At 36.9% G+C, this 15,192-nt stretch overlaps 1 protein-coding gene and 1 non-coding gene across 2 annotated transcripts; one reads left to right on the top strand and one right to left on the bottom strand.

The window, feature by feature from the left end:
- Positions 1 to 2,652: 2,652 nt before the first annotated feature.
- Positions 2,653 to 2,724, bottom strand: TRNAP-CGG (transfer RNA proline (anticodon CGG)). Its single transcript has one exon. It is a non-coding gene; the product is annotated as a tRNA-Pro (tRNA).
- Positions 2,725 to 3,619: 895 nt separating this feature from the next.
- On the top strand, positions 3,620 to 4,426 carry LOC114362227 (uncharacterized). The gene has a single exon (XM_028317521.1). It carries the CDS (start codon positions 3,620 to 3,622, stop codon positions 4,424 to 4,426), a length of 807 nt encoding a protein of 268 aa, XP_028173322.1.
- Positions 4,427 to 15,192: the final 10,766 nt, after the last annotated feature.

Below are 15,192 nucleotides of genomic sequence, written 5' to 3' on the forward strand. Positions count from 1 at the left end.
TTCCGTTTCGCCGAATTGGCACTCCTCAAATTTCCCTCGAGAGTTCGGTAAATTTCCAAACAACTGAGAGTGACCAGTGTTTGGTAATGAGAAGTAAATAAGCTGATGAAAGCCGGTATTTAACTTGTCATTGTCCAGCGAAATTAAATACAAATAAGGTTTGTAATTTTAACGATTCATTTTGCCAATTTAAACACGGCTTTATGTTTAAATCCTGTGTGGATTTTTCAGCATAATTTCCTGGTAACTGTTTTAATTTGGCCGCGAGCAAATATTTTGTAGGTTACATCAAGGTCCTACGTGCGGTCATGAAGGTATTAATTTGTTTAAAATTAAAGCAGTTAATTTAACCCTTAATTACGCGCATAAAGAATCTTACATAACTGCTCGCATGGGGTCACAGATGACCCCAAATTGTATGAGTAGTTTTTAATACATACTGAAATTTTATAAGTAAATGAACTATATTATTATAAAAATGCTTTATTTATTATTTAATGTCTATAGGTAATAACATGAATTTCTCACTAATTATACAAAAACAAGCTAAATTAAAATAATTGTCAATAATTAACAATTTGTACTTAGGTATACTGAGATCATAGGTAATATTAGTATTTTTTAGGAACTCTCGGAATCATTCTTGTTACACTGTTGACAGTATATTTCAGAGTGATCATTGCACACAAATCTTGTACATTTCTTGCATTTTCGATTCACTTGATTGTGCGGAGGATTGCTCGATCTCATTAGCGCTATCATGATCACTTTTTGTTATTTCATCTAACTCTGGTTCAGAACTCGACCCTCCAACTTCTTCTTCATCAGAAACATCTTCCAACCATTGCACAATTTGCTATTTTTTCCTATCTCTACTAACTCTGAAAAAAAAGACAAAGTAGTAGTAAAACTGAATTTATCAATATTTTTATTGTTTAGAGCTGTAAAAACACATTTATAACAAACATTTATTAACTGAATATACAATAACACAAATATTATTCATAATACACAAAATAAATACATAAAACAAAAAACTTACCTCTTCCAAAAAAGTTACGTAATTACTCGCATGGGGTCACCACTCAAGAGCGCAGCGACGCATCCTTCCACTCCCGTGAATTAGTCGCTATCAAAATACAAACTAAGACGTGTTTTATGAAGCTACTGGGGGCGCGGAGAAAATCGGGCCGCGCCAAGTGCTTCATTTTTGAATCCGAAAATGCTTTGACCCCATGCGACTAATTAAGGGTTAAATGGGTGGTTGTAATTTAAAATTACCTGTTTTATTGACAGCAGGTAATTAGACAGAAATACAAGCAGATTTAACGAGCGTATTAGGTTTTGAAGCACAAACCTCGATTCAAACTAAGTACAAAGCCTAGCTTGTGTCTAGATTCAAACAAAAAGGTATTAATCTATGCTAAGTTTGAATGGGTCCATGTTAGAAAATTTTGAATGATATAGGATCTAGTATGAAATATTAATCAAGATCATCATAATTTGACTAGAGTAGTAGTTTTTTTTAATCGACTAATGTGTGACTATATTTGGTAGGTCTATACACTATTATAAAGTCTAATACAAACTGTGTTTATAATGTAAAAAATGATATTTTACTTTCGATTTTAATATTAAAACGCTTGTAAAAATTCTAAATAAAAGCTCGAAACATGATTGAATGTACGCAAGTTATCTTCAAAGCGTTCAAATAACGTAAATTTGGAACCCCGTGGGTCTGTTTGTACACTTGCTAAACATTGAAAGGTAAACAGCATTTAGCGGCTGGTACAGTCAGATACATGTGAGACAAAAATTGGCAATGGAAACGTTGCAGTTTAACATTTAGAGTTAGACACTGATGCATTCTAATTCTTATATATTACTGTTACTTCATGAAAATTAAAAATGAAATATTTTATTCAGCGACACAAAACAGCATCAAAAATATGAAACAAAAGTAAAGAGAGTAGATAGGTAATGTGTGTGTCATCGAAACGGTTTCCACTTCAAATACCTACTTAGCTTTGACTATTAAAATCAGTATCCAATCTTAAAATTAGTATCCAATATTAAGTACAAAAGGGCATAATAATATCAAGTACTTAATGAGGGAGCGAAGTTACGACATAGTAATTAGAAAAAACCGAGATTCTGCAATCTCATTATTATAATCGCCAACAACATCAAGAATTACAAGAAAGCATGACACGAAAATGCTAGTTTAGATGAAATTTTCATATTGCCAACGAAATTTTCTTTCAATACAGCAACTTTAGCCGCTCGAGAAGCGAAACAAGCCGTTATTTATGGGGCTGACGTTACATCGAACGACACAGCTATTTACATATTATTTACATTCCTTTTAGACTTTACACCGCTGTAGTTTTTTTTTTTTTTTTTTTTATCCACAACGAGGAAGCTCTTGGCCTGTATCTCACCTGATGGTAAGTGATGATCTGGCCGAAGGTGGAAGCGAGCTTCACCCGGAATCCTCAACCACGGAGGAACTGGCTATCTTACCTCTAACTGCCGGAACACAACAATGCTGTTAACATTGTTGTTATGGCGACAGACTTAGGTAAGATGGTGGTAGCTAGCCAGGCGGACTTAGAACAAGCCCTACCACCAACCAAACCGAACAGAAAAATCTGCCCCCACTGGGAATCGAACCCGGGACCTCTGCGTCCGAAGCAGGTGGTCTTACCACTAGACCACAGAGGCGGTTATTTCCATCAGAGAAACTCGAGCTGTTTGAGTTGCGTACTCGACTGGGACTAAAATATAATTTAACTGAAGCCGTTCAGATGCTGTGGAAGATGGAATCAGCAAATAAAGTTTGAAATGCTAGCTTGCAACGTTTTCCCGAAACCTTTTTATCTTTTGTGGAAAAGATGGTTACTTTGAAGTTAAACCTGTTTTGTAAATATTTTATTTGGTTTTAAACACATTTTACATAATCATTCAAAGCAATGCAAACTACTTTGATACAGCAATAACTAAAACAATAATTTAGCATAGAAGTATTTGGAATAAATGAAAAGGTATAAAACTGCAATAACTTTAGAAAATGCTAGATTTAGAAAGAGCTAGCGTCACAACGTTCGTAGTGTGTAGGATTTATTTTTGAATTAAATTCCCTGAATATAAAAGTATAATTCCATGCTGCGAGGTAGGTTATATCAAGTTTAATAGTACGTGACTCTTTTATCAGAAGCTTTTGATGGCTCTCATTTATCATGGTTGTGATCTTGAGGATATAACACAAATAACAGCAGTTATATTGCAGTAGTCCGGGAACACCGATCAACAAGGACGCGTTTTATTACGCTCCGCAAATTTTTAATCAGAAACCATGGAAAAAGTGCAGTTTTTCAACAGTGTTTAGTACCATCGTAAAGCTAACAAACCCGTCGATCTATCAGTGCAAACAGTTCTCTACAACAACTCTCCTATCAAGAAACATAAGCAAAAACAGTTCGAAAATTTCACCAACGGCCGCGTATTACTGACCTACGACAACCCGCAGCTCGCTCGCTCGCGGCTTGACCCGCGCCCTGCCTCCCGCTGCTCCCCGCCCGCCTCCGCCTTTACGTCGCGTGAAATCTAAGTGTCGAAGATGTCTAAGGGAACTAAGTCGCAGACTTTAAAATCTAAGATGGCAGATGAACACCCATCCCCAAATACTGATATGACTTCCTTGCTTGCTGAATTGCGGCAATTGAGAAACGAACTAAGTGAAGTAAAGCAACAAAACTTAGACATAAAAAAGGAAATGTCCTCGATCTCGGACACCCTACACCAAACCCTGAAAGAGCACTCTAAGCAGATGGAAAGGGCGAAACTGGAGATCGCGGACCTGAAAACCACAGTCGTAATCCTCCAACAACAAATCGCTTCTCAGGAACAAGAAAGCATGAAAAACCACCTAGAAATAGTTGGTTTAGCCGAAAGAGACAACGAGAACCTTTACCATATTGTTATGACGGCATCTCATAAAATTGGAGTCGACTTGACTGAATCGGACATTGACGAGGTAGTAAGAGTAGGCGCTAGAAGCCGCCAGACCACTAAGAGGAGTTCCCAAAACAACTCGTTACGTCCACGCCCTATTGTTGTTAAACTAACAAGGAAGAAGAAACGGGACGATGTTATGAATGCGGCAAAAACCAGACGAAACGTGACTTCGGAGGGTCTTGTAGACGGTGAACCGACCAGAATATTTTTCAACGAGAGACTGTCCAAGGAAAATCGGAATTTATTTCGTGAAGCTCGGACACGCGCCAGCGAACATGGGTTTCGTTACTGCTGGACCCGAAACGGCTACATTTTCGTCAGAAAGGCAGACAACAAACCGGCAATCCGTATCTCAACTCACAAGGACCTGGAAGAGCACGTCGGGCCGGCGGTCCAGACAGCTGCTTAAGCCGAGTCTCTCAGATATGTATAAGCCTTACAAAAACATATTTATTTTATCGGCCTTTTTGATGTATCAATTGTTATTTTCAAACGTGATAATAGCTTTATCTCAAACACGATCTCATTACTTTAAGTTACCTCTTTTAACTCACTTTCTTAACACTACACTCTCACACACACACACACTATACATGTACACACACACAGAGAGAAGAAAACCTAAAAACACAGAGAGTTCCGTCCCGATCGAGCGAGTACAATCTATTTTCTATAATTCCTACTTAAGACATACTATCTCCTTTAAGCACTTAAAATTATTTAAAAATGACTAACTTAATAAGAGATTTCGACGACACTCTATCTATAGATTGTCACTCGCTCGACAATATAGAATCTTGCGCTGGCTTTTTGAGCCAGGAACTAAATTTTAAATGCCTAACTTTAAATATAAGAAGCATTCAGCTTAACTTCGATTCGTTTTTGATAACTCTTAAACGCCTAAATATGTACCTGGACGTTATAATCCTAACTGAGTGTTGGTTAAACGAGAACTCTATTATTCCAGATTTGCCCGGCTATAGCTCTTTTAGGACCCATAAATTCATAAATAAGAGCGGCGGAGTTACAGCCTACATTAAGAACTCTCTACAATATTGTGTCAACGAGTCTTTGTGCGAAGACTGTAACTGCCTGGAGATTGAATTAGAAGGTGGTTTACTAGTATTAGGGATCTATAGGTCACCCACTTTCACAAACGTAAATAAGTTCTTGTCATCTCTTAATTCTATCTTAATAAACAATAAAAATAAGAAACTCATACTCTCAGGTGACATAAATCTAGACCTCTGCGCCCAACCGCTGAGTGAACAGAGTGCTGAGTATGTCTCGCTTCTGAGCGAACACCAACTTATCCCAGCAATAACCAAGCCAACCAGAGCGAGTGCTTGTCTAGACCATTTCTTTGTGAAAAAACCAGACCAGGCAGTCGGACTGGTCTGTCTTACGGACATTACAGATCATTACACATGCTTACTTGGTTTAGCAGTCGGTCAACATAAAAACCCTATAACCCGGTTTAGACTCAAAATAGAAAATGAAACAGTCGTGGACAAAATTTCAGGAGCAGATTGGACAACAGTAACAAAATGTCAAGATACTAATGAAGCAGTATCCTTTTTCAGTAAAATCATAAACGACGCTATAGCAAGTAGTACAACAAAAATCATAATCAGCCGCTCGAAGTTTAATCTCAAGCCATGGATTACTCCTGGTTTAATTAGATGCCAGAAACATAGGGATCGACTCCACCTTAAAGCTAAGCAAAATCCGGAAAACCCAGTAATTGTCACATCGTACAAAAGATATCGTAACTTCCTAAACAGTATCCTCCAGAAGACTAAAAGTACCTACGAAAACCAAATATTAATTGCTAACAAAAATAACCCGAAGAAACTCTGGCACACGATAAAAGACATATGTCATTTAAACAAGCCTTTAAATAATTNAGCGTAAAATGTATCACTTTACACTTGTTAGCGGGTGGTCAATTCAGTGTGGTGTAAAATGATTTATGTCCTATTACATCACTTTACACGAATGTAAAGTTGCCGTGCATGGCGATATAACTGGGTTTTTATTTAATTACGAAAAAACTACATGCTATATTTCCCAAACTGGCACACTGCCTAATTATATCTAACATTACCTTTCACCTAAAAAATATTTCACCAAGTTATCTCTAATAGCGACGAAGCAGGATTTTTTTTAACTTCAAATGCGATTTCCCAAAAATCACCATTTTCGACTTAACTCCGTTTTCACTGGGGGTACAGATATTATGTAAAAACTTAAAAAGGCTACTGCGATACAAGCTATGCTTAGTGCAGAAGCCGCTAGTTATAAGAATATTTTGTATTAAGATTTATTGGCAATAAACATTTTATTATTTATTATTATTTATTATTATTTATTATTAATTTTATGCAATTATTTTCTTCAGTAAAATTGCATGTCCAACAATTTTGACATAACAACGTCTGGTTGGAACTATGCAGCCACAAAATATACGTGCCATTATTAAATTCGTAATAGCAAAAGTTATTTCATCTGTCCGATAGTTTAGTTTGGTTTGTTGAGTGGCAATTGACTTTCTAGATCGGCTGAAGCTGTTGACTGTGTGTATAGACCACTGAGTTAAATTTATGTAAACAATCTTTGATTTTATAGTTATTCGAGTAGGCGTAGATTAATTATTTCAGTCCTTTCAGTAAAAGGCTTTTTAAAGCAATTTAAAAACATTCAAGAAGTGAATCATGAGAGTGCCTCAGGGATTGTAATTGGGACCATTGTTGCTTCTTTTACAACTTTTTAAAATATCTCTGTAAAATCGGTACATTTGTTTTCCGATTTTCACCAACACATCGCTCAACTAAAACTGTGCATCCACAATAAACGTGCCATCAAATATGTAAAGGTTAAATCCATCGGAGCTTCGCCCAGATTATGTAGTTCAAATTTGGTTTATTATTCAGCAGCAATCGCCCGGGATTATGGAGTCGGCATCCGAAATCGGACCCTACTTCACTGATGATATCGATACTGCTTTATCTGTCTCTGTCAGATACCCTGAAATATGAGTGGGACGAAAATATTGAAGTTGAAGTAACTACGAATATAGAGTTATTTGCAACGTTCTTATTTGCAATTGGAATCCATATCTATCTCTAATGCCAGACAACATACCTTTCAAAGGCAATTGTAACGATTAAGTATCCGTAGTCCAATGGTCGAGGTTCTCTCACTTTTCGTAGGTTCTGGTAATTTTTTTTAGATGTAGGTAATAAATATCTCAAATAACGGATCATCTTGTCATCACATTTATTTACTCTCTAGGGAATGAATTTTGAAAAAACCTGAAACACATGTTCATTAGTTAACTAATTTAATTGAACAATTGGATCTATTAATCATTGAAAATAACAATAACCTGTAACAAAAATCTTCGTATTACACTGCAGTGTGTAACTTAACACATTTCTGCAGCGGGTAAACTCAGACAAATGCAGCGCACTGAGTTCTTTGTAACTGGAGCGTGAAAATTGCTCTAAAAGAACAACTGGCGCAATCGGATTTTTACTAAAACACGGCACTTGTCACTATAAATTGTAGCGCTCATCCAGCTTAGCAAGCTAGCAAAATTTAATGAACTTCAAAAAATACTTGCAGTACAATGCTGCTGCTGGTAAAGCAAAATAAGATAAGTTAACTAGACATTATAAAACATTTTTTGCTTTTTAACTTCAATTTAACAAACATTTTGCTATGTCACTTTTAGTTATGAGACTATGCTTTGGCATAAAAATTAAAAACATATTTTAACTTGCTTTTTGAGAGATTTTGTTAGATGACTGAGCTTTTAGTCGTATAACTTATTTTTTAAATTAATTTTATGTAAAACAATGCTAAGTAAAAAAAATAAAAGAGAACTTAGTAAAACATTATTTTGGTGGGTATAAAAATATAAAGAATAAATAAAAACAGTTGAATATTAAAAAATATATCCGAATTGAGATCTTTATTCTTTTTAAGCCCGTTTGAAATGGTATTGAATTATATATTTTTTCATGTTACACCTAAACAAAACACATTAGGACGTAAACTGTTCTACTTACCCTACGGGCCCGTTAGTGGAACACAACGGAACCGCGTCGAGTCGCTAAATAAGCGAATAAAAATGAAGCCCAAAGTTAACTTTCTTGCAGTAATTAAAAACTAAATGCATTTCCGCTAATAAACGCAAACTACGCCGGACCAATTTGCATGTGCAACCATCGGAATTGCTCGCACCAGGTTTTAGAGATCCTTACAATTAGACTTCGGCGATGGATTGCATGATTTTCCAATTATTTAATTCTCACTAAAACGGGATTTGGCAACACATTTAACACTTTGAGAGTAGGCGCACACCGTTGATTTTTCGTCGGCCGATAGTTTAGTCGGGCAGTTGATCAGTATGGGCATGTATGGGAGTGCGCACACTACGCCGATTCGATTTGGCCGATTCTTCATACAAATTAAAATAGGGCACAACTATCGGCCAACTAAAAATCAACGGTGTGCGCCTACTCTTAAAAAGGTATTAGGTATATCAGTGAAAAAACAAAAACCGTAACAAAGATGACATAACAAGTTTTCAAATGTGAAAGTTACGTATATCACACCAGAGTTAAAGTTATTGTTAAATAACTGAAAAAACTGAAAAAAGCCTTTAAAAGAGTTAATACCTTACATGAACAGGGATGCTGATCTTTTAAAAGTAGCTGAATAAAAAGTTAATGATATGACTGAGCTAAAAATTGTCAGTGGGATTAGGTGTATCGGCATTATTAATATTCATCAATTTTCATTATTACTATTTTCTTTAATTTTAGTTCAGAAGATCCTGTGAGAAAAGTAACTTAAACAATGTAATTTAGCGAATGGTTAGGAATTCCCAATGTGACCATTAGTTAAAGTTATTATCCTTAGACAGAGCTTATTACCTACCTACAGTTTATTATACGGTAAAATTCCTTGAAATTAATTTTACAGTACAATAAATAATTATTTATGCTGTTACCTGTAACGTGTACTTTACTTAATTATCCTGCTTTCGCCTCCGAGAATTATTTTACCATGTAGTACCCCTGTACGACAACCCAATCCGCACACAATATTCAGCGTAGTAGTATTAAAAAACAAAAGAGCGGGCAACCCCACCCCTACCACGCTGTGGGCTCGGTGTCCGAGCGGTCTCATTCCTTTGTGCGCACGCGCAACGACCGCACGCAGTATAAGNTTTTCGCCGAAGAGATTTAAGGTCCCTCCCAACCCGAAGATTTCTATATCTTCTTCCCTGGAGGTAAACGTCAATGTCATCTCTTCTCTAAATATAATGAGACCGCTCGGACACCGAGCCCACTGCGTGGTAGGGGTGGGGTTGCCCGCTCTTTTGTTTTTTAATACTACTACGCTGAATATTGTGTGCGGATTGGGTTGTCGTACAGGGGTACTACATGGTAAAATAAATCTCTTCGGCGAAAACAGGATAATTTAGATCGAACTTCACTTGGTAAGTTCGTTTGATCATTCAATTAGTATTTCAAGTGTCAGTGGGTTCCCCCTGTTTTAGAGCCGCGTGCCCTGGCGTATGGGGTAGGTCTAGATCCAGCAGGCAAAAGCCATCATCTAAAAGCTGATAATGGTGAAGATAAAAGTTTGTACAGGCTAGCGTATAACTGAGTCAGTGCGAAGACAAATTACAAAATCCCGAAGCCTGTGACACTATGAGCCAGTTAACAAAACTAAATCCTTACATTTGGTAGCAAGCAAGGTTGTGTTAGCTCCAACTTGTGCTTGGTTTCCGCCGCCGCAATGGCGTTAAAAAAAATTTGTAACGGGCGTCAAAAACTGTGAGTTTGTTAGCAATTTAATACCTCGTCTAAAAAGTGGTAGCAGGGATATTTGTAGTACTAATTACGACTAAGCACATAGTTACACACATACAAGGTGGACCGACGACATCATAAAGGTAACAGAAAGGCGCTGGACGCAGGTCGCAGGCCGCTACCAACCGGGCAATATTAAAAGCATTGGGGGAGGCCTATGCACAGCAGTGACTGTGGACGTCCTATGGCCAAGATGATGGTGATAAAATAATCTTCTTTTTTATTAAATTACAATTCAACCCTAATTACCTCATACTAATTTAACATACGGAACTTATATCCCTAATACCAGCTCTATCCTGCCTGGTTACCTTCGAGGCCAATTATACTTTTTACCATTCCCCAGGTAATGGCACCCGGCCCGATTGCCGTTTGATGCTGATTCGCTACTACCCGCGTTTTTACTAAGCCGGTAGAGCTTATTACGTAGAGTAGATGCCTATGAGATTTTTAGTTTAGATAAATTACAGATGAAAGCTTAAAAAGATCAACACTGCGACATCTTGTATACTTGTTTAAGTGATAATTATTTTGCAACAAAAATGTAATATTACAATTATTGTGTAATACTTCTTCTTCTTGTCGTGTCGACAACAAACCAGTGTCAGCCCAAAACTCCGTCACAAGAGTGGCGTTTTCAGTACCTAGCCTTCATTAAATCTTCCTGCGTGCAGTTGTGTGATACTGTAAAGTTTCATCAAAATTAGTTCAGTAGCTTTCGCATGATAGAGTATCAAATACACATCTATCTATCAAACTTTACAAACCTACATTAATGATAATATTAGTAGGATATGAAGGATAGGAAAGCTTCTTTTACTTTCGTTTTTTCACTCTTTTTTTGCATCACAAATGTAATTATATAGTCAGATGTGTTAACGATTATAAAGACTGTGAACTTTTACAACTGAATACATTAAAAGGTGTTTCAGAATACCTAAATGAAATAAAATTACTTAGAATTTTCAACCGACTTCAAAAAAGGAGGAGGTTCTCAATTCGACCCGTATGTTTTTTTTTCTATGTTTGTTACGCGATAACTCCGTCAATTATGAACCGATTTGAACAAATCTTTTTTCGGCGTATAGGTAATACCTCAAGGGTGGTCCCATTTAAATTTAATAATAGAAAAAACAACCCCCAAGGGTGGAAAATTAGGGATGAACTTTTTTATACGCAATATCTCCGCCGATTATAAATCAATTTGAACGATTTTTTTTTGTTGAATAGGTATTATCAAAAGGGTGGTTTCATGCGAATTTGAAGAAAATATTTCACCCCCAAGGGTGGAAAATTGGGGATGAACTTTTTTATACGCAATATTTTTAATTTTTAGTTTTTTTTTGTGTTCATGCATTTGAAGTCGGTTTTTTTTTAAAGTTAATTATATAATCTGTTTTCAATTAACAAACATTTTATCACTACAGCTACAGTTCTCAGAACTGATTACCGCAACCAATTTTCATTTCCTATTTCTTCGAAATGGAACGACATTGTAATTAATTGAAATGTTTTATTCGCTGAAAATTGCAGAGATTATGAAACAATTTGAATTAGTTAAGAGTAATGTTTTTCATAAAATGGAATTCCAATTATGAGTTTTCCAACCAAAAGCGTCTATTGATATTGATATAGCTCCGGCTATCATCATCATTTCAGCCATAGGACGTCCACTGCTGAACATAGGCCTCCCCCAATGATTTCCACAATGGCCGGTTGGTGGCGGTCTGCATCTAGCGCCTTCCTGCTACCTTTATGAGGTCGTAGCTCCGTCTATATTCGTCTTAAATCAAGAAAGTAATCTGTCCTACTTTTCAGGAAACAGTTACTTTCTCTAATTGTTACATTCTAAGTTCATTAACAAACAGCTCAGTGAAATTGATCGTTTTCGTCGAAATAAAGATTAATATCTACAAATTGAGCGTGGTGACGTTGAAGACTAATTGGTAAGTTCGGCACGCGACGGTAAATAATTGCCGCATATCGCCTGTTATTTCACTTAAATTGGGTAAGTAATGGTCAGGGTGTTTGTTTTATAGTTTGTTTTGTGGTTATCAAATTAATTGTAGGCGTAATAGAGGCAGAATTAACGCGAGTTTCACACAAGGAAACATGGGAATCGACCAAGCTAATTTCTTTGGAACCTAGTGGGTTAATTTCATGTCTTATGACTTGTCATGTCAATAACAGTGAGTTTCTTGCGCTGCTTCTTCTCAGCACTGGCCCATTTAATGTCCTGAAGCAGTGGTAGGGTTAATACTGGGACGTGTAAAAGTGCTTTTTAAAACCTACTTGCACGAATAAATGAGTTTTATGAGTTTCATGCAAAAAATATTTATATATAAATAAACTGACGATCTGGTAAAGGTCGCGGGAAGAACCTGGATGCGGGCAGCGCAGGACCGTGCATTGTGGAAAACCTTGGAGGAGGCCTTTGTCCAGCAGTGGACGTCATTTGGCTGAAACGAACGAACGAACGAACGATATAAATAAAATATTACGTTTAGCCTGTGTCTTCGCCTACGTGAATGGTCTTTCACAGAAATACTTTACCGCGAGTGTGACTCTTTCAAGTTCAGGGAAAAGCTATATCAAGTTTTCCCCAGAAATCACGAACTAGTATCTCTATCATCATCATCATCATCATTTCAGCCACAGGACGTCCACTGCTGAACATAGGCCTCCCCCAATGACTTCCACATCGCACGGTTGGTAGCGGCCTGCATCCAGCGCCTTCCCGCTACCTTTATCAGGTCATCGGTCCACCTTGTGGGTGGACGTCCCACGCTGCGTTTTCCGGTACGTGGCCTCCATTCCAGAACCTTGCTGCCCCATCGGCCGTCAGTTCTGCGTACTATGTGCCCAGCCCACTGCCACTTCAGCTTGCTGATCCGTCGGGCTATGTCAGCGACTTTAGTTCGTTTACGGATCTCCTCATTTCTGATTCGATCTCGTAAAGAAACACCGAGCATAGCCCTCTCCATAGCACGCTGTGCAACTTTGAGCTTCTGTATAAGGCCTATAGTGAGGGGCCACGTTTCCGAGCCATAAGTCATCACAGGTAACACACATTGGTATCTCTATACCTACCTACTTATTTTATCTAAATCCGTTCAGTGATTTTATCGTGAAAAGGTAATGGATAGAGAGAGTTCTTTTGAATTTAAAATATTAGTGTGGGAAGTGGGAGTTCTTGAATAATAAAACTGGATGAAATTTATCAAATTCGTATATTCTTCTTCAATAAAATAGTTATTATCGCTTACACGTCTTTTAACAATAATACAATTCGACCGTCTTCCGTCTTTCGTCTTACGTCTTGTATCGTCCACAACACACTCTCAGCATAGAACATACTCCTTCTTTAAACTACTATTCTCACTCTCAATCCTCGTTCCTCATTCATCCCTTCTGTCTTCCATACACCAATCATCATTCCTCATCATTCAGCCGTTCAAATCGTAAACTATCTTTCATCCGTCATCCTACTATTCAAAACTCATTAATTCTACATTAGTATCAGCCTGAAGTACCGTCAATTATACCTACTTACACACGAAGGGGTTATTTAAAGATGCGTAGATATCGGTATAATCCACTTGTTGCCTTCAACTCTTGTGTAACCAGAATCAACCGAGACCCAAACATGAAGGTTGAGTAGTCCCGGGGGACAGCTGATATAAATTAAGGGAATCTGCCACGTAAGGTGTTATTTGGCAGACATCTTGAAATTGGTTACAGAGATAAACTTCACAGCTATTAATGAGCACGTTTTATTAGATTTCTTATTTGATACAAAATGTATTATGGGAGGTGCTTGGATGCGGGCGGCGCAGGACCGGTCGTTTTGGAAATTGTTGGAAGGCCTTTGTCCAACAGTGGACGTCATTTTAGCTGAAAATGAACGTATTTTCTTTATAAAAAGTTTACTTTATTAATTTGTATCTAACAATCTAAAAGGCTTACGCCCGTATTCACAAACGATGCTTGCTTAAGTGAAACGTTGAATAGAGCTCTGTGATTGGTTCATGTGTCACCCTGTGCGTCCACGCGCACTGTGAGACCTCATAGTAGTGTTTGTGAATACGGGCGTTAATCTTTGAAGCTGGATAGGACGGGTAATTAATGGGAAAAGTTTCAAGGTCAAAGTATCAGACATCTTTCTAACAATTTGTTCCGCAAAAAAAGAACAAATTATTGACCGGGACAACAAGGGTGTGGATTTAGGTATGTCAGTCAGAACCACCAGACTTACCCTAAGTTTTTTCGCTAAATTGAATCTATTACAACGACATTAGAAAATACGGTTTATTAATTATTTTTTATTTATTTAAGTAAAATAACAAGAAAGTCTGTAGATTTGTCATTAAAATTTTTGTAGTACCTATTAGATACATTGCTTACTCTGTATAGTACTCAATATTAAAGATTCATTTCTTATTGATCCAATATTGTTAAAATAATAATAAATTGTTTCTGAATTCAAGACTTACTTTTGAACCCTAGCTTGTCCTTTTTTGACACCCCGTAATCTTCAAAACTTTATAAACTAATAGACACCCACAAAACTTCGAACCAAGTTTGCTTTCTCAAAGACTTGTTAGTTCCGTCAAAGGCTAACCTCTATCTAAACTCCATGTACAATCAGAACTATTATTTCAGCTTAAAGGACAGCGCACATTTATTAACCCGGAAAGGGATCGTAACCGTATCAACTCAGTTAGACTATATTTTTATTTTCGTTTCTTATTAGCGTTTTTTTATTCCAATAGAATACTTTAATTACTGACAGACAACTTTACAACTTGATTTGTTTATGAAAAGAGTTTAGTTCTGTGAGATACCTACGTATATACTTTATGTTCCTGATTGTTTCATCGCTGACTGTACGGTTACGAAATAGTTTACAAACGGCTGAATAATACAGTCATTTTGCACGAGGTCCCAAGTTTCAAATTCAATTACCTAGGAAGTACATAAATCAACCACTCTTGATCTTAACTAATATCCACCTGCATTTTGGGTACGGTCACCGAATTAGATACTGCAAAAAACTTTGCCTAAAAAACAATTATTATTTTACCAAGTATTGTATTTAGTAATGGCGCTCGCTACTTGAGTTAGCAAAAAAAAAACCAAAGATCTAATTTGAATTTAACACCAAAAAAGAAAGCGCTTTGCAACTTGTTCGGAAATTAATTTTAACATCATTATTCAATAAATTATAACGGCTCTATAAATTATTCTCTCAGTAGTGATGACGTGTTCCAGCGTTTGTGTTCAATTT

Source organism: Ostrinia furnacalis, unplaced genomic scaffold (assembly GCF_004193835.3).
Source record: "Ostrinia furnacalis isolate ACB-3 unplaced genomic scaffold, ASM419383v2 OfSCF6289, whole genome shotgun sequence".
NCBI classification, from domain to species: Eukaryota; Metazoa; Arthropoda; class Insecta; order Lepidoptera; family Crambidae; genus Ostrinia; species Ostrinia furnacalis.